This window comes from Rhinatrema bivittatum, chromosome 14, assembly GCF_901001135.1.
Source record: "Rhinatrema bivittatum chromosome 14, aRhiBiv1.1, whole genome shotgun sequence".
Classification (NCBI taxonomy): Eukaryota; Metazoa; Chordata; class Amphibia; order Gymnophiona; family Rhinatrematidae; genus Rhinatrema; species Rhinatrema bivittatum.
The window spans coordinates 16,381,044-16,408,893 of record NC_042628.1 but is presented as its reverse complement, the minus strand read 5'-3'; the positions used below and the strand labels follow the sequence as shown (position 1 = coordinate 16,408,893).

Sequence of the window (27,850 nt, the reverse complement as noted above, 5' to 3'; positions counted from 1 at the left end):
TCTCATTTCTCCCACCCGCCACACTATTGGGAAGTAAGTAGCCACCCAGGGGTCAGGGCAGAGGACTCAGAACCAGGGAAGCCAGGATTCGAGTCCTGCTGACAAACTCTCTGTGATCTTGGGCAAGTCACTTCACCCTCCACTGCCTCAGGTTAAAACTTAGGGCCTCATTTACTAAGCATTCCCCCCCCCCCCCCAACAGAAAAGCCTTAGTAAATCAGGCCCTTAAATTGTAAGCCCTATAGGGTCAGGGAAACATCTACAGTACCTGAATGTAACTTGCCTTGAGATACCAATGAAAAGGCGTGAGATAACTAAATACATAAATAAAATAAAAAAATAATCTCTGCAAGCTTTTATTAGTCATTTCAGTGTCAATATTGTACCAAAACGGACTCAATCAAAACAGAAATCTTTGGAAGCCCTGGGTCCCTTATGATTACCTGAATTTGTTATCTATGAAGCCAGTGCATGGCCAGAGATTTCTGTCTGGACTGAGGCAAGGAAGACAGCAGGACATTCTCTTATTAAAGCATAACTCTGATTTACAGATTTTCTTCTGGATTGTAAAATCATACTTTGAAAGCAAACAGTAAGTCTCCAGCACAAATTCTGGCACACATAAAGAAGTGAACAGCTGCACGCTGATACATTTGAAAACCAATGCAGAAAAGCAAAGCTATAATGCCAACAGCTATGCCACAGATACGTTTTCCCCATTTTAGAAGATTAAGATTTCAGCTTCAAAAATAACTGGTCACTAGGGCCTGGATTTTCCATTCTTGCAGAGAATGGTGAATCCAGCGGTAACGGGGAGGGGGCGGGCCTGCGAAAGCCGGCAGCGATTGCACCACCGCGGTGTTAATCGCTGCCGGCTTTCGCACTCAATAGCGCCCACCGCGAAAGGCAGCGCTGTTGGGCGCGCTACTGGTGGCGATAACGTGGCTTACTCTTATCGCCGCCAGCGAAGATACCGCCGCGTCCGCCTCCTCGACGCCTCCCCTCCCCGCTTGCTATCGCACGCGAAAACGGATAGAAAATGACCCCCTAGGTTTGTTGCTTTCCAATAGGCAATTTAGAAATATTTTGACATCACTCATTTTACAAACCAGCAGGTGAAGTAGAAAGAGGAATAAGGAAATGAATTGACAAGGAAGTTTAATATCCTAGATATAATCTTCAGGATTATGTAACACTAACCTCAGTTTCCTTATGCTCATACTTGGTTGGATTCCTTCCACCCTGACTTTTCCTTCTGAGTTTTTTTAGGTCACTCTGAGATCTCTCCAAAGAGTCTAGCTTACTTCTGTGTTCTGTTTGGTATCTCTTTAGCGTTGCCTGTAATTAATATTATAGGTATGTCAGAAAACACTACTACATTAAAGCACTTTATGATGCCTGAACAGATTGATGTATTCCCCAGCTCAAAGCAAATATTAACATTTTCAAACACAAAAGGAAGTAATTTAGAAAAGGTTTTACCCTGCGTAACTCCTTTGAAAGTCGATGCCATAGGTTCAGGTGTATTCCCAACACTAAGGTATTATGAGCCTCGATTAAGAATTAGAACAACAAGAATTTGATCTTATAGGCTCTACACTTTACATAAGATGTGTGTCATGTTGGGTCAGACCAAAAGATCCATCAAGCCCAGTATCCAATCAGACAGTGGCCAAACCAGATCACTTGGAAGGACCTTGAGGATCTCAAAGAGTACACGCATTTCTTGCTGCTCACTCCAGGAATTTGTCCAAACGCTCTTTTACACTCTGCTGCGCCAGACACCATTCCCTCACATCAAATTTCATAGCTTGACTGTGCATTGAATTAAAAAAAAAAAAAAAAAAAAAGTACTTTCTCCATTCTGTTTTAAATCAGCTACTTCTGAGTTTTATGGAACATCTCCTAGTCTTAGTACTGTCTGAAAGGGTAAATAACCATTCCGTATTTACCTGTTCCACCCACCCATGATTTTATAAATCTATCATATCGTCTCTTCTCCATACTGAAGATTCTTAATCTGTTTAGACTTTCTTCACTAAGGAACCATCCCATCCCTTTTATTATTTGCGTTGCCCTTCTCTGTACCTTTTCTGGTTCTGTTATATCTTATTTGAGATGGCGCTAGCAGGACTGCACACGAGATGCAGTCCCCACCATGGACCGATATTCTCAGTTTTAACTCTCCATTCCTTTCCATAATACCTAATATTCTATTTCCTTTTTTGATCACGGCCACTCACTGAGCAGCGTATTTCAAAGTGCTGCCCACAATAACTCCAAGATCCTTTTCCTAAGTGGTGATGCCTAATACAGAATCCAGCATTATGTACCTATAAATTAAGAGTACTTTTCCCTATGTGACTAATTTTACATTTGTCCACATTCAATTTCATCTGCCAAGGTCCTTCCAGAGGTCTTCACAATCCGATTGTGTTTTAATGACTCTGAATAATTTTGCATCATCTTCAAATGTGACCACTTTACTTGTAATTCCTTTTCTAGGTCATTTAAACAGCATTGGTCCAAGTACAGATTCTTAGAGCAATCCACTATTCAACTCTCTCTCCACTGGGAAACCTGCCCATTTAGTCCATCTCTGTTTCCTATCTTTTAACCAGTTACCAACCTAAAGAAGGACATCATCTCCTATCCCATGACTCTTAAAATTTCCCAAGGTTTCTCTCCTCTGAGGGACTTTGTGAAATGTCTTCTGAAAATTCAGAAACACTATAATCAACTGACTCGCCCTTATCTACATGTTTACCCCTTCAAAAAATTGGTAACGCAAGATGACTTTCCTCTGCTGAATCTATGTTGGCTCTTTCCCATTGAGCTGCTACACTAAATTACTAAATATATTATATTATAATATGTACGGAATGACTGACCTCTCTCTTATAAATTAAAACTGTATATACCATGAGGGTAATTTTCAAATGGGTCTTATGTGGGCGAAGTAGTGCTTTACCTGCAGAAACAGCCGTTTAGAAAACTTGCATAACCGATGCATGTCTAAAATTGCCACGCACATATACTATGGGCCGGATTTTAAGAATTACGCGTGGGCATAGGTTTGTGCTCGCAACCCGTGCGCATGTTATAAAATCTGGGGTCGACGTGCGCAAGGGGGTGCACACTTCTGCGCCTTGCGTGTGCCGAACCCTAGGGGAGCCCCGATGGCTTTCCCCATTCCCTCCCACCCCCCCACCCTTCCTCTATCTAACCCACCCCCCCCAGCCCTACCTAAATCCTCCCCTACCTTTATTTTTTTTAATTTACACCTGCCTCTGGGCATGCGTAGGTTGCGCGTGCCGGCGCACGATCCCCCGGCACAGTCGCTGTGCTGGAGGCCTCGGTCCTGCTCCCACTCCCCATCCCTTTTTTCAAGCCCCGGGACATATGCGCATCGCCGGGCCTATGCAAAATAGGCACGGCGCGTGCAGGAGTGGGTTTTAAAGGGTTATGTGCGTAACCCTTTTAAAATCTGCCCCTATATGCACATACATGCAAAGCTAAGAGGTGCTCCGGGGATAGAGACTGAGCACAGTTGGGGCTTGTTGCCCACACTTTTATTTTTAAAAGCATGGAGGAGATTTTCAAAAGTATTTACACGCTTAAGACTGAGATTTACACATGTAAATGCACTTTATGCATGAAAAGGAGCTTTTGAAAATGGACGCAATTTGTGCCATTGAATTGTCCATAGGTGTTACACGCGAACGTGCACTTAAAGCGCATAAACGGGCTTTGGAAAATTGCTACGATAGTTACATTACACTTACATGTGCAACTCCTTTGAAAATTACCTCCTTAGCACGTAATTTCCCCTCGGTAAAATTAAAATCAGGAAATAGCGGGTGGAATTGTTTTTGCTGGGATCATTTTCAAAGCAGACTTCTGCACGCAGGTCTACTTTAAAAATTGATATAAAAACGTACGTGCATACTTGCAAAAGGACCCCTCATACTCACAGTCATGTACTTGACATCCTGCTCGGTCTTCTTCTCCAGTTCCGATATAATCTCTTTATGGAATTTTTTGAACTTTAAAAGAAAGTGTTAAATTATTCATTATGCCACTACATTCTATGTACAGCAAATACTATTTTTATTATGGTTTAACTGCTCAATACAATGGAAAAAAAATGTATACATACACTTTCATCTAGACTGTCATTAAGTTTCTTGTGTGCGTTTGAAATCTCTACAAGAACTTGACCTGCAGACAAAAGGAATGTGTGACATGAGTAAGCAGACGATACACTTAAAATTAGAAAGCATGAGCTTTAATCATAATAGGTTAAGTAAAAAAAAAAAAAAGAAATCTCTTATGAGGTAGCAGACACCATTCTCACACTTAAAGGTGAATTTTAAAAGCCGGATGAGCCAAACTCAGGAGATGGGCACATATGTAGCACATGCGTGTGTCCATCTCATTTTATAAGCCATTCACATGCGCTCACGAGCCCCAATGGATGAATCTTGCACTGAAGGAAAAAAGGGGCGGAGCGTGAGCGTTCCAGGGTGGGGCTAAGAGATGCGTGTGCAAGTACCTATGTGCGCACCCAGGTATATTTGAGCATAACGTTACTTCTGCTATGGAGGAGGTTTAAGTCTAAATAAAAAAAATTTCCAGGTATGTAGGAAGTGTTCGAAGGGTCTGGGGGAGGGCCGGCTAGAGAACCAAGTGGGTTCTGGAGGACTGTGCAAACTGATGGACGAACTGGTGAAACTGGTCATGGCGAAGACACGCGCCCATTATAAAATTCCCCTCACTTGCGTAGCTCAAAGCAGACGTTACATGGCAGAGTACTCACACTTGCAAAATTAGTAGCACACATACACACGCCAGTGCTATTTTATAATATGCGTGCAGGATATAAAATTGCCATGTATCTGGCTGCATGCCCATGTGTATATGTGCGCCCGCGTGCCCGTTTGAAAGTTACCATTCCTGTGAGGCATGATGGTTATTGTATGGCATTCTCAGAAATACATGCTGGAAACACATACTTGGATTCTAAAGAAAAATGTTATTACTGGAAAAAAAAAAGTACAGTTTTTTGGTTCTTATGGGGCTTTTTGTTTATGTGGGATAGAGAATAAAAATATGGTAGCTAAGATAAAATAAAAACATACTAATGATATAAGAGGGTGGCAAGTTTGTAAATCCCTCATTTTGCATTTTATGCAATCTAAAAATCACAAAGCAGCTATTCTGGGCATACAAGAGCCCTCACACATCAAACAGTTTGAAATCAATTTAAAAATGATCTTTCAAAAATGGAGGGGGCAATTTTCAAAAGATTTTACCTGGGTAACTAAGATATCTCCCTCCCCTTCTGCAAGTAAAAATACCCAAACTGTTCACCGCCCCACCCCCACACTTCTGGATGGTGCCAGGAATGAGGGGTGAACTGGCAGTCAACATTCAGGGATTTCACTTTGAAATCCTCATGCATGGTTTATGGTACGGACTTTGCACCTGAAGTTCACCTGTGGCACTTTCAGCACCCAAATTTTCAGGACAATCTGCATGCCAGCAAGCACCACATACATTTAAAAAGATTGCCCCTCTAGGAGTGCAGTCTCTTGGCTAACCTAAAGCCTCACCTTAGATAACATGAGGGGTCCGATATTACAACACTCACTATCCTAAGGTGGCACGAGGGAGAAGTCCTGTAGATATTATCACTGCCTCCTATTTATTTTTCAGCAAGCAGGAGACTTAAACACCATTTAAAGAAAGAAGACTTGATAAAAGGTTAAAGTTATAGAAACAGTTCTCATTGGTGGGTTTTCATAGCAAATTACTGAAGTGCAGCCGAGAGGGTTCAAAAGATACCATAATCGTTTTCTTAAATTAAAAAAAACACACAAAAAAAAACTTTTAAAAAAAACTTCTGACTTTGCTGTGTTTCTAAGGGATTTTTTTTTATATGCCCATTGCTCACTAGAACAAAATAGCAAGTGTCACAATATTACAGATTTAACTTTTGGCTACAGCAAAATTCTCGTATGTAGATAGCAATCTAAAGCAGGAAGTGCAGTGAAATACACCATGCAGCAGAAATATAACTGAAAAATATATATTTTCCCATTTTTGGCATTGCAAGAATTAATATAGTTTTCAACACTGGTACTAAATGTCGACTGAAGTCAAATAATTTTTTAGGTAGCTGAGCTGGATCTCACCGTCATTCCCACCAGCATCGCTGACAGGTTTCGCTACAACTCTGGGGAGAAACCTAAGTATATGATTTCCTTAGGGGAGTTTTAAACACTTGAATGCTCTCACCCATAACAGATCACGTGCTAGTATGAGAATAAAACTGGTAAAATGGCATGATTCGATAAAAACTGGCCCAGCCCTTTAACATACTGTGAAGCTCATGTAACATGGCAGCTGTTTCTTTTTGCCTAAATAAAGTGCTGAGTATTTCTTGGAACCCAACTGTCTACATACACATCATGTGATCCAAGTAGTTACTGTAACCACTCCTGTATTTCAAACAGAAAAAGTAAACAGTTACACAAAGGCATGCAAATTGTCAGCGTGGACACTGTAACTCCGGCTTTGCTATGGCTTTTTTTTTTTTTTTTTTAATACTTGGTTTGCAAGTGTGTTTGTGGCTATCAATGACACCACTATTTTAAAAACTCATTATCGCTGTTTGTCATAAAATGCTTGCATGTTTACTTGAAAGAAATCTGAGAGAGAGAGATATGGACACGCTTGTACATAAAAAAGTAAGCAATCTTACAAACCATGGATTTGGCGTTCTTAGCACAGCAGGAAAAGTGTTATTCATAATTTTATTGCATTACTGAGCAAAAGACAGCAGCTGTTTGATTTGACATCACTCAATGGAAACATTAAAACTCACAACTTGCCAACAGAGCCTGTGTCTCACAAATATTAAGAGAGAATTATTTAATCATCATAATTACATGAACAGTCAGCTAGCTGTTGATGACACAGCCTGATCATCATTAATATGTAACCGTTCTTTCTGGCAGCTTATCGGCGGAGATAATTAAACTACCTAACTTACTGCAAAACCCACAGGTACTTTTGAACCAAGTGATTTGTGGCAATAATCGAAGGAAAACTGCACAGGTAGTTTTGCTTTCATTATTGCCTCCCTCAAAAGTACCTGTACCAATTTGTACCTTTATCTGCAAGTAACTTTAGGCAAAAAAAAAAAAACAAACTACAAAGCTGTTAGTGTAGCTGGGTTTAAAAAGGTTTGGACAAGATCCTGGAGGAAAGGTTTATAAACCATTATTAAGAAGGTCTCAGAGGAAATTCTCTACTTATCCCTGGGATAAGAAGCGTGGAATCTATTTATCTTTTGGGATCCTGCCAGGCACTTGTACTTCTAGTCCTCTTAAAAACAATGGGTCCAATATTCAAAACTAAATGTTTAAGTTAGCCGAATACAACTTATCCTGCTAACTTAAATGGGATATTCAGTAGTACAGCTAAGCTGGTGAATATCTGTGTACAAACTGCTACTTAGCCGGACAAATTGAATCTAAGTTAGACCTCCTTACCTGGTTAACTTAACCGGATAAACCTGAATATTGGCACTTATCCATCTAAGATAGCTGGACAAGTAGCCCCAATACGCCCATTGATTGCCCCCAAGATATCTGGCTAGCTACTTATCTGGCTTAAGGTGTGTTAAATATTGACCTCAATATTTTTGCTCTATCTGCTGCCACAGCAATATCTTAAGTAATGGCTGGCAATATGGCAAAACGTCAGTGCTCAAGATGCCGTCACTCTGTACTGACTGGAGTTGGTTTTTTTTTTTTTGTTTTTTTTAATGATTTTAGCACTCACAATGTAAAAGCTTAATACAACAGGCAATTCACCAGATGCTTTGCAGATGGAAAACTTTGGCTTTTATGCCTCAGAAAACTGTAGTAAGTTCACTCAAGCTCTTTGGAGCAGCAGACTAAACTCTTTACCATAATAGAAAATTCAAAGATTTTAAAATATCAGCTTTGCTACAAAAAAATTAATACGGTTCTCTTTTCAAAATGTTTTCTTCCTCTTTGTGACTATGGGCAAAAGTTAAAAAAAAACCAACAACAAACTAAAAAAAAAACTGGGCCCAATAGCTGTGCTTTTGTGTGCAAGGACTTGAGATGCTTCCTAAAAAATGTTTTATTATAGACACAGAAAAATAGGATAAACATATGAAATAATATTTTAAAAGAGTAGCAAAGCAATTACAGAATTTGAAGACAAGAACTCAAAACGTTTATTAGTAATATCAAAATATTTTATCCAAACTAAAATTTTTTTACTTTTTATCTATTTAAATAGTTACACTGAACACTATGACCAGAATGTCATCAAGATAAGGATGCTAACTTTTAAACAGGGGCGCGGGAGCACACGTGTGCACGTTTGTCAGCTCGTGCCCAGGAACACAGCCGATTTATAACATATGCGCCCGCATGTTATAAAATAGGCCAACCACGCGCACATGTGACACGATTTTAAGTGAGCGCGTGCTTATGCACACAAATTCCCTTTCCATTGCGTAAGTGGGGGGATTTTTTTTTTTTTTTTTTAAAAGGGGTTTGCGTCCACGCCATTGCCTGTTTTATCAGTTCGTTCCCGGTTCACCCAGGCAAGGGATAGGACTTTCAAGCCCCCCTTGTTTCCCTGTTAACCTCGACGCTTAAAACCCCGCTGATCTGTGTAATTTTTTATTTTAATACTTACATGTCACCCCTGGTAGAAGTAAATGTACACAGCAGGTGCCCTTGTGCATAAGTATTCATGCGCTGATTTCACTGAGAAATCCAGCAACACCCCATACCCTGTGCCCAGACCATGCCCCGCCCGTTTGGAGAAAAAAATTTTGTGCACGCAGTGAGAGATTTGTGCGTATGTGGGCGGCTTCTAAAATCCACTTGGCGCACACCGGACCAACATATTCATGTATGCCACGGTTTTGGCGTGCGTGGGGCTTTTACAAATTTGCCTTTAAGTCTACAGTGAATTTTTCATGAATGAAGTTAATTTTCTGCTCAAGGATCAGCTGACAGGTAATTAACTGAAGGAACAATATTTTTGATTTGATTATTTTGTTAAAAATATGTTCACTGTCAGAAATAAGCACCCCCCCCCCTTATTTCCTTTATGTTATCTGTAAACCGATGTGACATCTCTGATCTAATGTCGGTATATAAAAATGTATTAATAAATAAAATTTTATTAAAAAAAAACAAACATCAGGGCTCATGAAAGTGCCAAGCATCTTAATTTATGAGATTTGAATTCATGTGCTTCAAGGATTGGGTGAACTCCTGGAAGATTTTTGTGGGCTAGGCGAGCCAATTGATTCATTTTTCCTTGCAGGGAGGTTGGTTTCCCAAGCCTTTGAAAATTTCACAAGTTATATTGCTACTGAAGCATCCATCTGTGTTGCAGTCTGATTAGAAACTGGTCTACTTTTCACTTCTCCCTTACCTAGGTAAATGAATGGAGACGGCACGCTTCCTACTGCTGAGAGACTATTTGGAATGGCCCTATTAGACTTGTCAGCTGCTTTTGATATTTTGATATTTTTACCCACATCATCTTACTCAAATGGCTGAAGAATAAGGAAATAGGGGGCAGGATCTTAAAATGTGTTCTTCCACAAAGAAATGACGACAACAAATCAATCAATCAATATTTATTTATTTATGGTTCACATTTAACAGAGATAACTATCGCCGGGGAGGCGGTTTACATGGAACATATCGAAATAATGAACGGATAATATATAATAAAGTACAATCTATTAGAGATGTGAATCGTGTCCTCGATCATCTTAACGATCGATTTCGGCTGGGAGGGGGAGGGAATCGTATTGTTGCCGTTTGGGTGTGTAAACTATCGTGAAAAATCGTTAAAATCGTGAGCCAGCACACTAAACCCCCCTAAAACCCACCCCGACCCTTTAAATTAAATCCCCCACCCTCCCGAACCCCCCCCCCCAAATGCTTTAAATTACCTGGGGATCCGGCGGTGGTCCAGAACGGCCCCCTCAATAGAATCGTGTTGTCTTCAGCCGGCGCCATTTTTCAAAATGGCCGCCGCAAAATGATTCGACGGAGGAGGTCGTTCCGGACCCCCGCTGGACTTTTGGCAAGTCTTGTGGGGGTCAGGAGGCCCCCCCCAAGCTGGCCAAAAGTTTCCTGGGAGTCCAGCGGGGTTCCGGGAGCGATTTCTTGCCGCGAATCGTTTTCGTACGGAAAATGGCGCCGGCCATACGCGTATGGCAGGCGCCATTTTCCATACGGAAAATGGCGCTGGCAGGAGATCGAGTGCAGGAGGTCGTTCAGCGGCGGTCCAGAACCCCCGCTGAATGACCTCCTGCAGTCGATCTCCTGCCGGCGCCATTTTCCGTACAAAAACGATTCGCGGCAAGAAATCGCTCCCGGAACCCCGCTAAATGATAGTAATTTTACAAGAGACAGCAAACTATACAATAGATTTCATATCATAATGTAAATAATGTAAATATTTTAATCCCTACCGTTCGGCTCTCTTATTCTAATTTCTCTTCCCAGTTTTAAGACCCTGTTGTAATGTAACTTTTGTTCTCCTTGCACTTGTTTTTCGTTTCTTGTTCTCACCCCTTGTTTTATGTAAACCGGCATGATGTGGTTTCTAATCATGAATGCCGGTATAGAAAAACGCTAAATAAATAAATAAATAAATATAACTGAAGCAATATAAACATTAGATTATTGCTGTAAGGCAAGGATGGTTGTTGTTCTTCTTGCTTTTAGCTCTCTGGGAAAGCTTGACGGAAGAGCCAAGTCTTGAGTTTCACTTTAAAAGTAGTATGGCACGGCTCAAGGCGGAGGTCCGGTGGTAGGGAGTTCCAGAGAGACGGGCCCGCTGTAGATAAACCCTAGTATTGAGGAAACGCGCTCTAACTATTCAGATCCTTGGCCTCTTGCTTATGGTGCCCCACTGGACTCTTCTTTCACTGGTACTTTTGTATATTTACAGCCTTTGTGTGATATCATCCTAACTTTTGGGTTACAATACTTTATATGCGCACACAATGTCCAGATATATTTACAAAATGTATGAACAATGTCAACCAGCGAGTTTAGTAGCAGCCACTGAACATGTAAAAGAACAAAATCAGAGCTGTTCTGTATAAGAAACACCTCCACTTAAGCCAAGATATATTTATAGATGGGACTTCCCTGACAGTAAATTCAGAGTTTAATTGGAATCTAAGTTATCCATGATCTATTTTTAATTTCTCCCTTATCTAGGTACATTAATGGAGAGAGCAGTCTTCCTACTGCTGAGAGACTATGAATTGGAGTTTTTGGATATTTTCCAATCAGTTTTTAGGATGAATCGTAGCACTGAAAACCATACTCGTAGCACTACTAGATGACTTTCAATAATGGCTAGATAAGAGTCTCATACTGGAATGGCTCATTAGACTTGTCAGTTGCTTTTCATATTGTTACCCATATTATCCATATCCATGGAGCTACAAATACAATCAGTGTGTCAAGTTGGATTTGGCAAACTCTGATTAAGTCAGCTAAAACTGTTCCTAGACTACACAGATTTGGCCATGGTCATATAAGCACTAGTAGTCTCAGAATTTAAATTACTTTAATGCCATTTATACAAATTTACCAAATAATCTTAAAAAAAAACAAAACCTTAAGTGAACACAAATTGCTGTAGCAATTACACTGGTGCTAAATGTTGGGATCATATTTCCTCAACAGTATGGCATTCCCCTTGGCTTCTCTTATCTCTCAAAATACAATTTAAGATACTTTGTCCCTTGCCTTTAATACCACATAAAAGCTGGACTCATTATGAAGTGAGTCAGAGAGAGATGTTCCCAATGAAACCAGAGATTGTACTGACAGATAGGCACGATATGGATTCCACACTTATGGTGGGTAGGCTGGTGCTATGAGAATTATTCTTGCCTGGTCCTGAACTATCTATTGGACTGTCCTGACGATTAGAGGAATCAATTGGTATACACAGAGTAGACCAATGCTTCAATCTAGCACAAAAGTGCTGGGAACAGAACTTCGACTGTTCAGTTGCCTTCTGAGGCAAACATGTTGGTCACTGACCTTCCCGGCAACTGAACAAGTCATCCACCATTCCTTCATCCAAGGATCACGTGTGTAGTTGCAATACTCTGCTGAGGCAGTTTGTCAATGTATTCTGGATTCCTAAAAGTTAGGTTGCCTGAAGATGGGCACTGTGATGTCTGCCCATGACAAGATCGGAAGGGCCTCCTAGCAGAAGGCATAAAGGCCTGTACCTCCCTGCTTGTTTATGTAAGATATGGCCATTTATTTGTCCAGCTTGATCAAAATTCTCTCTTATAGAAATGACGGCAGAAGAAGACCAAGTGGCCCATCCAGTCTGCCCAACAAGCTTTCACATTTATTTTTCTCATACTTATCTGTTACTCTGACTGCTGAGGTCAGAGCCCTTATTGGTTTTAATTTCCTTTCACCCCCACCTTTGTTGTAGAGAGCAGTGCTGGAGCTGCGCTGTATATGTATTCAAAGTGAAGTATCAGGCTTGATTGGTTCAGGGTAGTAACCGCCGTAACAAGCAAGCTACTCCCACGCTTATTTGTTTACCCAGCCTGTGCAATTTAGTCCTTGTTGGTTGTTGTCTGGATATAAATCCTCTTTTCTTCATTCCCCCTTGCCACTGAAGCAGAGAGCTGCATGGATATGCATTGAAAGTGAAGTATCAGGCTAATTTGGTTTGGGGTAGTAACCACTGCAACAAGCAAGCTATTCCCACACTTATTTGTGAATGCAAATCCTTTTTCTCACATTTCCTCTTGCCGTTGAAGCATAGAGCAATGTTGGAGTCGCATTAACCATATGTATGCTTATTGAATAAGGCTATTAATCATCAGGTAGTAGCCGTCATTCCCACAAGTCACCCCCATGCCTCTACTCTTCATTCACATCCTCAAGACTTTATGGATCCACAGTGTTTATCCCACGCCCCTTTAAAGTCCTTTACAGTTTTGGTCTTCACCACTTCCTCTGGAAGGTCATTCCAGGCATCCATCACTCTCTCCATGAAGAAATACTTCCTGACATTGGTTCTGAGTTTTCCTCCCTGGAGTTTTAAATCGTGACCCCTGGCTCTGTTGATTTTTTTCCCCCAACGGAAAAGATTTGTCGTTGACTTTGGATCATTAAAACCTTTCAAGTATCTGAGAGTCTGAATCATATCACCCCTGTTCCTCCTTTCCTCCAGGGTATACATATTTAGATTCTTCAATCTCTCCTCATAAGTCATTCGATGAAGACCCTCCACCTTTTTGGTCGTCCATCTCTGGACCGCCTCCATCCTGTCGCTGTCCCTTCAGAGATACAGTTTCCAGAACTGAGCACAGTACTCCACGTGAGGCCTCACCAAGGACCTGTACAAGGGGATAATCACTTCCCTTTTTTTACTCAATATTCCTCTCTCTATGCAGCCCAGCATTCTTCTGGCTTTAGCTATCGCCTTGTCACATTGTTTCGCTGACTTCAGATCATTAGACACTATCACCCCAAGGTCTCTCTCCTGCTCCGTGCATATCAGCCCTTCACCCCCAATCGAATACATTTCTTTCAGATTTCCACACCCCATATGCATGACTCTGTACTTCTTGGCATTGAATCTCAGCTACCATATCTTCGACCAGTCTTCCAGCTTCCTTAAATCCCGTCTCATTCTCTCCTTCCGGCAGGTCCACTCTGTTGCAGATCTTAGTATCATCCGCAAATAGAGAAACCTTACCTTCTATCCCGTCCGCGATGTCACTCACGAGGATATTGAACAGGACCGGTCCCAACACCGACCCTTGCGGCACTCCGCTCATCACTGCTCTCTCATCCGAGTAAGTTCCATTTACCACACATTGTCTTGAAAGGCGACGAAAGAAAACCCTTAGAACCTAGGGGATGGCTTGCAGCTCCAGGTGGTTTATTTGTAGATGACTTTCCACTGCTCCATGCCATATTGGTATGCACCCCCCCACCCCTTGTTAGAGGTGTCAATAGACAGTCACTTGATGGGGTGGAACACCCAGCAAGTGATCCACCTTTAAAACTTCTGGATTCATCTATAACTGAAGGGATGATTTTATTTTGAGGGACATGGAGATTTGATGGGATAATGGCTGATAAAGCCAATCCCATTGGTTTCAGAGGCCTCACATGTACCGACAAGTCAGAGGAACCAAATATGCCGCAGAAGCCATTTATCCGAGAAGGACCATAAGAAGTACCATGCTGGGTCAGACCAAGGTTCATCGAGCTCAGTTTCCTGTTTACAGCGCTGGCCAATCCAGGTCACAAGTACCTGGCAGGATACCAAGGAGTAGATCGAATTCAAGTTGCTTATCCCAGGATAAACAGTGGATTTCTGCAACTCCACCTTAATAATGGTTTATGGGCTTTTCTTCCAGGAACTTGTCCAAACATTTTTTTTAAATGCAGCTACACTAATAGCTTTCACCACATCCTCTGGCAACAAATTATAGAGCTTAATTATCCATTGAGTAAAAAATTAATTTTCTTTTATTACTTTTAAATGGATCACCCAGTAACTTCAATCTATGTCCCCTATTCTTTGTACTGAAAGAGTAAATAACTGATTAATGATTACTCATTCCATTCTATTCATTATTTTATAAACTTCTATCATATCTCCCCTCAGCTCTCTTTTCTCCTAACCTTTTTAGCCTTTCCTCACAGGGGAATTGTTATACTCCCATCATTTTGGTTACTTTCTCTGTACCTTTTCAAATTCTATTTCTTATATCTCATTCCCAGGAATAAGTACTAGCTTTTCTAAGACTACTTGGCTAATACCGTTTTATGGACTTTTCTTTCAGAAACTTGCCCTACCCTCCCTTTTGAACCCCCATTACATTAATTACCTTGTCCACATCCTCTGGCAAGCCAGTAACGTTCAAGAGGATGTGCATGATACAAGGGACAACTTATTCAGCGATAAAAGTTTGAGAAACTGTAGACCTGATTAGGGAACACCAATCCACATTATATCATCAGCTGTGATGAGGGAACTGGCTCCTATTCGATTCCAGTACCTTTTTCTACAACTGTCCATTCTTCGAAAGATGTCCTTGGAATGCGAGCTCTGCACCAATTACACGGAAGGCGCCCTGGGATTAAACAGGGCTTGAGAGGCTTCTGAACCATGAGTCACACAAGACATTTCATTTCAATATCTGTTATCCCCCTCGGAATGATGTACAAATGGAATAGAGTAGAAGAAGCACAATTGTACTCAAGCTTTGAGGTCAGCAAAGATAAAGGGATGAAGTCCAAAAGAAAGGCTCACACAAAGAGGCCAATGGACAAAACTACACTTGCAAAGGTGCCATTAGTACACAAGGATTACACACACATTATCTGCAGCTTTTGTACATAATTTTACGTTAATGCTAACATGACTTTTCGAGTTTAAATGCTAAGACCATGCTAATGGGTTTATATGCGATACAAAATTGTGCAAAATAGCTCATTAACAATGAACACAGCACTAAAGTATACTTAGTAACAGCTTTTCCTAACACTACTGCAAAAATTTAAAATGACACCATGGATTCTTTACTTACTTAGCTCATTTACATACAACGTCATCATGTGAAAGTACACATGCTAAACGCAAGTTAACGCACATCACAATACTGTACACTGGCTTAAAAAAAAAAAAAAGCAGCTCCATTTTCATCTTTTTAAGGGTTTTTGACAAACATTTTCATTTCTAGGAACACAAAAAATGTAAATCAGGAAAATAGACAAGTCCTTAGTCTACTTTAAATAAAAAAGAATGATAATTATATCTAAGCATGAAAGATAATTGCTATATTTATATATAAACACACACAAACTATACACATGCAAAATCAACACGTAAAGACACTATAGACTCAAAGGTACTTCACATCTCCTCCTAGTGTACTTCACTACTGATACCAAGCATTCACTAATATCCAAAAATTGTTTCTCAACATTTTTGACAAATCATATTTTCTTGGCTTAAACTGAGATCATATGTTCAAGGCTACTCCTTTCTCTATGATTCTAGCATATTAGTTTCCTTTTTTTTTTTTTTTTTTTTTTGAGTAAGATCCATGTTATCGGAGAAAACCCCAAATGGATAATTGGTTATTTAGGGCACCAGAGTCTCAAAATACACCATAGGCATTCACACTTATCTCAAACTCAGAAGAACTGTAAGAGGCACATTGTGAATTCATGTACTGTTAGAGGTCAGGATTTCCCTTGCAATAGCTAAAAGTAAATGTTTGTTGAAGGAACAACAGGTGCAAAGGAAGACATGCAAGCCTGATTTTCAACAATGGCCTGTCTGTGTTTAATCCACTGAAGAACAGTTCATTAATCTATAGAAATACAAGGTCACTGAAACCTGGAATCATCTGCTTTTAGCAGCTGATTGACAAAGTTTTTCTTTTTAAATAGGGATTTGGAAAAAAAAACAAAAAACTTTTTCACCAGCATAGGAATAGTGATCTCTGGCCTTAAGTGCCACAAATGTCTCGAGATGTCAGGATTTCCAAAACGAATATACATGAGGTAAGAGTCTAAACCAGGTTAATTCATTAAATTTGGCTATCCAGAAAACTAGACCAGTTTGCAGTGCTCAAGTACTGGAATGCACCATCCCTGTGCTAGGACCACCATGTAGGCAGAATACGCAGCTGCCTAGGGTGACGGAATTTAGGGGTGGCAAAAATGTAAAAGCGCTACTGGAGAAAAGGAGTCCAGCAAACAAGGGAGAGGAGAGCGTGCGTTTCCAACCGGCGGTGCTTAAAGCGAAGAGAGGGAGAAGAAGTGAGAACGTGGCCAAGGTCCAGTGATAGATTAAGATCCTCGGGGACTTTGGCAGGGGGAGGGGGGGCATCTCTTTCTAGTTTGTAAGGGTTATTTAAAAAAAAAACAAAAAACCAACCAAGTTTCAATACAGGGCCCTCTGAGCCCAAGCACGCTGACAACAAGTTCTGCTGTGGCCCTGCCCCTTGCATGGCATTTCCTAGCTAACAGGAGGAAGCCCACATTGGAGGAAAGGGTGAGTGCATTTTATTCTTTTTTTTGTTTTCAAAAATACCTGTGAGTGCAGGAGGCCTCTAGGCACATGCCTGCTATGCCCACTGGTTAATCCAGCAGTGATCTAGCCTGCAGTCTTCCTCCTTTGATTATCACCATGAGCAGGGAGAATGAAATAAAGCAGAAGTGAGGCTTTGACTGCTGCTATTATGTGTATGTGTGTGTGTAGGGGGGGGGGGGGAGGAGGGGAGAGTACTATAATACAAGAGTTTAGTGCATATTACTAACCTATGGTCAAAAAGCAAAGCCTCAACAAAATTAGAAAGCAGTTAGTTCACATCAGTAGATTAAACTTTTGAAGATTGTTCTAACAGCCCATAAAGCCTTTCAGGTACTTTTTATCTGCAGACTTTGGCCAGAATTTTCAAAGTGGTTTTTGCACCGAAATCCAGTTTGAAAAATTGCAAATGCATGGAGAATCCCACGAGGTAGAACAAAGTTACATCTGGTTGAGAACATGCATAACTTTGTGCATATGGATTTAAAGGCATACTTTCAAAAATCTAAAGAAAGGATGTTAATCCCTATCCCATCCCCAAATCCACACCCCAAAACGCTTATTTAATGTGTGCATAATATTTGGTGCATACCCGCTGGGACTATTTATTATACGCATAAAACTGGGTTTTATACATGTGCTTTGAAAATTTCTCTTTCTGTACACACACATATATATATTTTTTTTTAATACACACATATACATATACACACACACACAGACACCTATATATTGTGATGCAGTGCAGCACTGTCAGGGGCAGGAACAGACAAGACAACATAGGACGGCAGGTAATACCAGAGCCAGACAGCAGAGGGCGCAAGGGAGGACAAGAAAAACTACAAATCCCAGGTTCGTAGCGCCACCACCTGACCCGTGGGGAGAGCCTGAAGGCGAACACCTGGCAGACTCAGAGAATAACGAGTCAGACACAGGTGAACCAATGGAGTTAGAGGAAGAGGGTGTGCCTACATGGTGACAATGGCCAGAAAAAGCCAGCTCTGGGAAGAAGGAGGAGAGGAATCCTCCAGCTCTCATATGGATACAGAGTAGCCAGAAAGGGGAGAGGTATAACCTACACCTTAAAGGAAGTTGGGGAGAAGGGCTCTGAAGAGCCTGGTGTGTCTGGTATCTAAATATAGACGTGGGGGATTTGAAAGGCAACTCTGCTCATGCTCCGGTTGTAATGGAGCTGGTGTGCTTGGGGGCAGGGTCATTTGTCCAGGTTTTGAGCCACCAAGAACTGGTGGAGGCGGGGGATGGGAAGGAGTAAATGTAATAGGTCCTTCTATTGCCTTATAAAATGCTTTGAAGAAACTGTCTCTCTGTGTTATCTTTGGGGATTGGGGGCTGTTTCACCCCAACTCCGTGCAAGGAGAACCTGGAAGCCCAGCAAACCCAGGGAATTACGAGCGGCTGACGAACTCCAGGGATATCAGGGACTCACGAAAGGCCTGCGCGAGAGGCAGAGGACCGGCACCCAGGGCAGCGCTGATGGTGAGCCGTTACATTATTTATATATATATATATAATATTATATATATATATATTTGTATCGAGAACGTCAGTATATAAAAAAAAAATCCTAAATAAAAAAAAAAAAATTAAAATATATATATATATATATATATATATATATACATACACACACACACACACACACATATATAGTATATATTTTTTTTTTTAAAACAAAGTATCAGAAAAAAGGAGCCTTGTATTATTTAATATAAAAGAGAAAAAAAGAAGAGGCACAACATATATACTCTTTACTCTAAAGAGAACTCACATACAAAATTCTCAAACAATTCAAAATGATTTTTTGTATGGAGGAATGTGCTGCTCTACAGGGCTCTACATAGAGATTGATTCATCGTGATCAAAGCCGTTGACAAAGGGGGAGCCATCGTGGTGATGGACTCTCTAGCATATCCAGCAGAGGTTTTGCGGCAATTATCAGATCAGTTGTTTTATGTTATGTTATCTGAGGACCTTACTATGAGCTAAAAGCACGCATTCATTGTATTTTGGAAAGGGCTGTTTTGAAATCTTGGATTACTCAAAGAGAATATAATTTTTTGAAGGTAGATAGACCAGTCATGTATATTTTGCCAAAAAATTCACAAGAGATTGGTTGATCCATCAGGTCGACCGATTGTCTCGGCTCGGGGGTCGTTCTTAGAGCCTTTGTCTATTTTCGTGGACAGATTTCTATGCCCTTTTGTTCCTTGTTTGCCCTCATAAGTGAGGGACTCCACTGACATCATTAATGTTTTACAGGAGTATCAAGATACCATTGAGGACAGAAGTCTTGCAATTATTGATATAGTCTCCCTATACACAAATATACCACAAGAAGATATATATCAATCATAACAGTTACATTGCAGTCTGAGAGTCTTTTACAGCGAATACCAGTTCCTTTCATTTGCCAATTAGTGATGTATGCCCTTAAAGAAAATTTTTTTTTTAAATGTTTAATGGGATGTTTTATAAGCAAGTGAAAGTGGTCGCGATGGGCGTAACTACGGCGCCACAGATAGTAAACTTGTATGTGGGTTTTTCTGAGAAACAGTGATTGTCTGATTGTCCATTTAAAAATCAGGTCAAGCTTTGGGGTCTTATATAGACAATATTCTGGTTCTATGGTCAGGAAGTCAGACTGAATTTAAGCAGTTTATGTTGAGGCTCAATGGATGTGATCGTAATCTGCAATTTTCTTACACTTTTAGTAAGAGTGAAGTGGCGTTTTTTGATATTACCATCAAGACTGGATCAGATGGTTTGCAGTTTTCTATGTATTAAAAAACCCACGGATCGGAATACTTTGTTAGACTATCGCAGCGGTCCATCCTCCAAGGCTTCGTGACAACTTACTGTAGGACAATTATTTTTGTGTGAGGAGGGCATGTTCGTCACTTGCTGAGTTTAAACTCAGTGTTCTGGAAATGAAGAGACATTTTGCTGAGCAGGGCTATCCTGGCAGTGTGATTAATTAGGCATATAAACGTGCGCGATGGATCAATCATGATCTACTGTTGCAGCTATGCTCTAAGAATGAAGAGAAATGTTTTGACTTGTACTCTACCACTCTCTCCGCAAATTGTCAAAGTTCAACGACGTATTAAAAGATATCTGAAAGTTTTACAGCTGCAGCCCCTGTTTTGTGATATGCCGATCTTTGCTTTTACAAGGCGACAAAATATTTGTGATATGATTGTCTGGTCAAGCTATGATGAGAATGAGGGGCCATCAGCCATGTGGGGGTTGCTCTGTTTGTCCCTCAATCATTTGATGGTGATGTTTTACCTTTAGAGAAACTATCTAAGCATAAGCTTGAAAACTTTACCTCTTGTACCTCAGCGGGAGTGGTTTACATTATGTGGTGCAAGTGTAAACTTATTTAAACTGGTAAAACCATGAGACAAGTACGGTTAAGGATGATTGAACATCAGAGTGCCATTATGCATCAGAAAGCGGATGCTCCATTGGTGACACATTGTTTAGCGATGCACCACACTTTTGCTGATTTTACCTTTGCAGCTTTGGAACAAGTTACCCATGATGTTTGTGGGGGAAATTGGGACTGGATATTAATTAGTAAAGAACAATGTTGGATTTATTTTTTATTGAACTTTGGAACTGAATAGAGAGACAGATTGGGCTTCCTATCAATAAAACAAATGGGTTTAGTTAAGTTAGATACTTGTGTTGTATGTTTAAGTGGAAGTGACATGATGGCTAAACATTTAAATATCCTGCTTCCGGTTTAGTGGGGGGTGAAGCAGCAATGGCGGGTTAGAGGTACGTGTCTTGCGTTCAGCTACTGTTTTTTTTGCAATTGCCATGTTTAGAGTTTTTTATGTGTATATTTGTTTTAAATTGTAGAATAAAAGGGAAACCCCCGAGGCAGGAAAAGGTAGTTGCCAAAACACGGGCCTGTGTCGGGTTGTGATAAATGGGAATGCACTAACGAAGAAATATATGAAAAAGAGTGTAAAAAGTGCACAGCATTGTGGTGCAGTTGGATTCGAGGAGCCAGCCCTTCATATCGGGACTGGGACATTTTGATTCAGCTAAGTAAATGCTTAGGGCAGAACCAACCAGCAGACTGATGCATTGGTGTGCTTTTCTGACGCCACTGATGCATTGGTGTGCTTTTCTTACACCACTAATGCATTGGTGTGCTTTTCTTATGCCGTCTGTAGCCCATTACGAGGCACGAGATGGGTTATTGCACTTTTAGCATTTTGGGTCTGATGCTGTGGCTTTAGTATAAAAGATTTTTTACAAAAAATCTTTTTGAATTGTTTGAGAATTTTCTTTGTGAGTTCTCTTTAGAGTAAAGAGTATATATGTTGTTGTGCCTCTTCTTTTTTCTCTTTTATATTGATTACTTACACACACACAGAGAAACCTGGGTGTATGGGCCACAACTGACAGCTGTCTTGAGTTCTGCAACAGCTTTTTTTTTTTTCAAATGGGTAATTTATTAGTTATGACAGTTTGTAACAGTGCCTCTTTAACGATCCCACAATAATCCTATTAATGAGTTTCATTTAAAAAAAAAAAAAAAAAAACCCACACACACACAAAAGCCTAAAATTTTCAAAGGTACAGCACTTCTGCATAGTATAAGCCTTACTGACACAGCTTAATGACTATACTGTTCAAGCTTAATGGAATAGTCCTTGATTTAAATATGGCACTTTGCAATGCCGTTGTTATTTTGTAGCCATAGATACAGCAAACACACCCTACAATGTTTAGAAAAAGAGTACAGGCACTTAAACACACCTTGCTGTTCAGTATAACAATATACTTCATAGGTGAAATTACTTCTGTTTTATGAGATCATGATATATATAGTGATGGCCCAATCCAAGGCCAGTGACCAGTGGATCACAATCCGTGAAGATCCCAGCTAGTGATCCATGATTCATTTGGGCGCTTCTATGAATTGCAGTCTGAGATGGCTTACTTAGGCTCCACTAAGAAAGTTTCTGTTTAGGCTCATGTAGGATTCCCTTTTGCACTTGGAGAGAGAGGTATGTGCACAAGGGAATTCCTCCACTTACAAAGGGGGATGGGGCCCGTGATCCTCCTTTTCAGGCGGTCTGATAGATTTCTCTAGGTCTGGGCCTGCTTCCCTTTGGAGAAGTGTGTGCTGGGCCAGGAAGCTCCTTCCCTTTCACTCACATGAATTCCCTCCTCAAAGGAAGTATGTGCAGATCTACTATCATGACTGGCAAGTTTCATTTACTATAGTGCTCTGGAACATATACATTACAGAGATGATCCAATCCTAATTAAAAATGGAGGAATAAATATAAACAAATTGTAATTGCATCTATCTCTTACTACAATATTGAAGTCAAAACTATTAATTTTATTTTTTAAACACAAATGTTCAGGAACAGTGGTAGTGTGGTAGAGATCATCATCATCAGTACAAGAGACCCTGCAGCAGAGTCAGAGCAGGTTAATCTGAACTTGCTTCATCTGAATGCCTTGGTATTATAAGTTTTAAACAACAATCAGTGCTGTAGAATAGTTGACATATTGACACAACTCATGCAAATTTTTAAAATGTGGATTAAGAACAGATTGAGGGCTTCTGAACTTAGGTGTTTATACATTACACACTTTTTGCAGGCGATTAGGTGCATTTATTGGTGATTTTGCATTGCAGACTATACCTCTAGGGGCATTTTTTTGGTGGATTTAAATTTTCTAAAAGAAATGAACAATACAAAAAAAAAAAACTTACCACAGATTAAAACCAAAACAAGAAGTAAGGGTAGAGAAGAAGGCTCTGAGGTCAGGTGGAGAGGGCAACAAGTGTGCGAGAGTGAGGGAAGGGGACCTTCTCATGAAATTTTAATAGTGAACCCTTGGTCTTAATTCTTTTTTGCAAAGCATTCCAGAAGACTAGACCCTGAATGCATAGTAACTGCTCGTGAGATTCATCAAGCCTTATCAATTTGAAAGACGGAATACAGAGCAAGCCCTGCGACACTGACCTTAAATTGTGTGTGGGCTGGTATATATATTTTCAAGATGGCATTAAAACCAGACCACCGATGCCTTTATACACCAACAAAAAGATTTTAAACCTACTTCACCACTTGTATATTGTCTCTTCAGTATCAGATCTCTCAAGGGCTGGTGCCTCGCTGATGAGGTCATAGAATGGTTTAAAATGAGGCGACCTCAGACCAGTTATTCACTTGGAACAAAGCCATGCCCAAAAGGATCTGGCTTGGTCCTCTGGAAACTTAAAAGGGAAAGGCCCAGTGTTTAGGCAACTAGATAGCTGAGAGCTGCAGAGTGGAGCAACAGGAGATAAGTCTGGAAAATGACAGATAAGTACAGCAGTAGCAGCAAGCCCGTGAGGATGGCTGAACAATATCTTGTGGGCTGGAGCAGTAAGCACGCCGACTCCAGCTTTTTCTCATGCCGTTTCATTTTATTAAACAGCAAATAACATCCACAATAAACTGCCTACCTTCACAGTATACTTTACAACACAAAACTTCCCAGAGAGGGTCAGCTCCTACTCCTGCAGACACAGGGCCTCCCCTCCAGCTGGTCCTGCCCATACAGCATTCTCCCTCTATGGGAATTAAGGCAGACCAAGCATCTAGCCTGGTGCTGCACAAGTTTAATGGGGAAAATATGGCCATTGCAGACCCCTAAGGTGATACATCTGGGGAATTGCAGGTAGGCATAGTAACAACTGCAATCTCCACACTGTCTCCCATCCTGACCCTCCCCCAGTGAAAAAAAAAAAAATCAAAATCAGCAGCAGTGCACTGCCTCTCTTTCAGGCACTGTATGTGAGACCACTGCAGTACAAAGAATAGACATAGCCTGTGATGCCCTTGGAGTGGTCTAAGACAGGAAAAGGTTGGAGAACAGACCAGGCTGGAGTCTGTTCTGCTTTTCAACAGTTTAATTACAAAAAGTTCAGCAAGACAGAATCAAAATGGCTGCTTACCTCAGCAGACTGACACTGCAAGAACAGTTTTTCCAAAAGAGCACAGCACTCTATTACAGCTTCCTTCTTCTCCCTGGGGCTGAACTCTCTCAGGGCCTCACCTTTGTATCCCTTACCTCAGAGAAATGCCCCCACCCGAGGATCCCTTTCCTGTCTGTCTTAAGGTGGACTGGGCCGATAGCTGGAGCCGGTCCATTAAGGCAGTCTGAGACTCTCTGTCAAATACTCTATCACAGCCCTTTAAGAGCCAAACCCAAAAGTTTCTAACTTTAAAAAAATAACTCAGATCTTCTAAGCATAGATAAAATACAAATTGAAACACCTAACTTTCAGAGGGATATATAAAGCATTGCATTTGCTTATTTCAGTTGGATGAGCTGAAAGGAACAAAGAGCAAATCAGCTGGTTCTTTTTAGGGTCCCCGAGCTCATAGTGTAGTAGGGCATTATCGCACGCGATAAGGTCCTAACACACGCGATAAGGCCACATCGCGGTTTGATGAATGACCCTTTTAGTAAACTAAATGTTGCTTTACCAGACTGTGTGCAGAGTGTTCCATGACATAATATAAAATATACCCCAATACGGCCACCATGCGCAAATGCTTCACTACGATTTGTCTGGTGTGGTTTCTTTGCAAACGTGTACTACCTTGGCTCTGACAAAGCTGTGAGGTCACACAGGTAAGAATTGGTTGCTAAGTTACCTGCACCTGTTTATTTTCTTAGGGCAGAGCCATAGACTTCAATGGGAAACAAAGGAATGCGATGAAGATATTTTGTTTCATTCATAGAACCTTTCCAGTGGTTTCAGGAAACCACATATGAAAAAAATATGGACTCTTGTTATGTTTTACCTATTTGTTTCATATAAATGCACATCTCTGTTTTCCAGTACTGGTTTATTGCTTTGAATGTTGCAGAAAATATGAAATTGAATGATCCTCCTTGAGGAGGCAAAATATATTTAAATTAAATATAGACACAGTCTCCACTTTTGTTACATTGATCTTACTTATTAAAAGATAAAAAGTAGAGGGCAACATATCAGCATTATTAGTTTATAATTAGAGTTTCAAAAGTTATCAGTTCATTTTGGTCAGTTCCCCAAAATTTAAGCAATACAGCTGTGGGTTTTAAGAGTTTAAGACTGTGCTTATAAATACTGAAGATAACTGAGATGCGTGCCAACGTTTTTCATTAAAGCAGATTAAAATTTTTTCACACATCCACTTCTCTGTAGCAAGGGTCAAGTTTATTTAGAGGACAGTCTATTCATTGAATTTTTATATTGTGCTATAAAATAAATTTCTTCTAAAAAGAACATTTTTGGGAAGTCATGAAAACAGGTTAGTAATATAGTCTGTCCTTTCCCATTAAGTACAGCTTCTGTTCGTAATAAAAATAAATTGAGCCGTCATGCTCAGAAAACCATAAAAGCATAACAACTTAAGTTATATCAAAATCACAGCAACAGATATAAAGGGAAAATTGAGGGGGAAAGTACAATGAATTTTAAATTATCTGCTTCCTAATTTTAAGAGGGGAAGTCAACATATGACAATTATGTGAGCAGAATTCCTTCCTTGCTTTAAATAACTGCTTTGCTGCTCAGAAAAACTACCAGAAAGTCCAAAAGCAGAATAAAGGAATTACCTGGTATGAGAGACTGAGGTAGATGGAAGACATAAAAACTCAGGCACTCCAGCAGAAAGGAAGAGACAGCATTTTTGTTTCACAATTTAAAAAAAAAGGGAAACAGCTTTCATGCAACAGATTAAAAAAAAAAAGAAGAATAAAAATTTAATTTCAGCAGTAAAAAGGAAAATGTTTTGAACCTCAGAAGCAGTTGTCATGCCTGAGGGCCACTTCAGCCATGGTTGCCCCTCTTCCCACCAGGCAACAAACAAACAAGGGGGTTTTTTTTTTTTGTTCTTGGAGCCTATTTTTAATTAGGAAGTGTTTGCACCCTGACTTCAACCAGTTCCTACCTGATAGCTAAAAAGCCTGACCTGGATTTGGTACGGCAGGTTCTTTGTAGAATCTCAGTCCTACCATATTTGGTAAACAGAAACTGATGGATTACATAGTATTTACCACGAGATGCGACACCAGCTAAAGTCTAGCATGTACTGCAGTTTAGCATTATTGCTAGTTTTACAGAGAGCATAAAGGGAATGGTGTTAGACTTGCCAAAAATAAAATTACTTGAAAGAAAACCCAACAACATGGCTGGTTAGTGATAACCTTTTATGAGGCTATTGGTATTTAAAGTCAGGGTGCAGCACTACACTGAATGCATGAATGCTGTGTGTCACACAGAATCTGGGCACCTGGGTTGGCCTGGCCCTGCTTGCGTACCGGGGAGAGGAGGGGGAGGGGGGAAGGAGAAGTGGTGTGAATGGAGGTCATGTAGCTGGCCACAGTGCAGCCAGCTGGATTCAGGCCACATGACACTTCTGGGTTTATGTCTCCTGGGTCCCATCAGCCCCATGTACACGCCTGCAGCCAGCCAACGTCAGGTGCACACAATTTGGGGAGAGCATTGGTGGGGGGGTTGGGGGAGAAGAGGGAAGGCTGAACCAGTGCCTCAGCCTTTTGCTTTTCCTCCTCCTCACTGCGCCTGTCCTTCCTTAACTTGAGGGAACTGTGTGGGCAGCAGGGCATCAAGCTGTAGCAAGGGCTCAATGTTTGAGGTATATCAGATGTGTGCACTATGTGTACGCTCAGTCAGTTTATTTTATTGTTTATGTTTAAACTGTGTCGACAAATTTGTTCTGTCACATCTGACAGAGCCCACGCCTATAAGACTGGGAGTGGGCGGGCTTGTTTGCAAAAAAAGAGGGCTTTGACCACTAACTGATGATTTCTTAGGCACGGCCAGGGATTTGGCTGCAGCCGGTGCACGTTCAGCCCCTGACCGGTGGCAGCCCGGTTTACCCCCCAGTGCAGTTACAGTGTGGCTGTGGGCTGGCAGCCTTGCTTTGAGCGTCGTAGGCTGCCTGGTGACATCTTGACATGGACACATTCACAGAGAAGACAAGAGGTCTTGCTTACCCAGTTTTGGGCTGTGCTTCCAGAAGAGTGCATGCCCTTGGACTGCCTGTGCTTAGCTCCTCCCCAAACCTTTTGAGGAAGGGATTTAGGAAGGAATTTAAAAAGAGCTCAGGCAACTAAGTTACATTCCTCTCATGCGTCATGTAATAAAGCTGCAGCTTTTTATTATTACACATTGCTACGTGTGCATTGGTTATTTATTGATTCTGTGGTGTATTAGTGTTTCATGTTAAAGAGGCTACAGAGGTGCCGGGTTGGTCAAGGATACCCATGTTAAGAGGTTTCCGTACACGCAAGGTTCCTGATGCAGCCAACTGATTTATCATTTCTTTTTTTTCCCCCTAGTCTGCAAAACAGGCAAAGTCTAAGACACATAAAAACAAAACTACTATGCCATTCCATGTTCAAAGTCCCAGCTCCTTTATTGCTTCTTAAACACTAGATTGCTACGTATTTATCTCTTACAAGGACAAGACTAGTTAGCTCTTGATAGTTTTCCTGGCCTTAGAATGAATATTTCACTTCATACCACATTGACATCCTAAGTACTTTTCCTCAGATTTCAGTCAATACTCCACTCCCTACAATTACGCAGAGAGAATCCACA

The 27,850-nt window shown here is 40.8% G+C and overlaps 1 protein-coding gene across 1 annotated transcript in view; it reads right to left on the bottom strand.

Annotated features, from left to right (window-relative positions):
• BAIAP2L1 (BAI1 associated protein 2 like 1) overlaps positions 1–27,850 on the bottom strand; it is a 94,098-nt gene that overhangs the window by 36,403 nt on the left and 29,845 nt on the right. Inside the window, 3 exon segments of the mRNA XM_029576573.1 lie at positions 1,201–1,338; positions 3,975–4,046; positions 4,160–4,221. Coding sequence (XP_029432433.1) covers positions 1,201–1,338; positions 3,975–4,046; positions 4,160–4,221 — 272 coding nt within the window.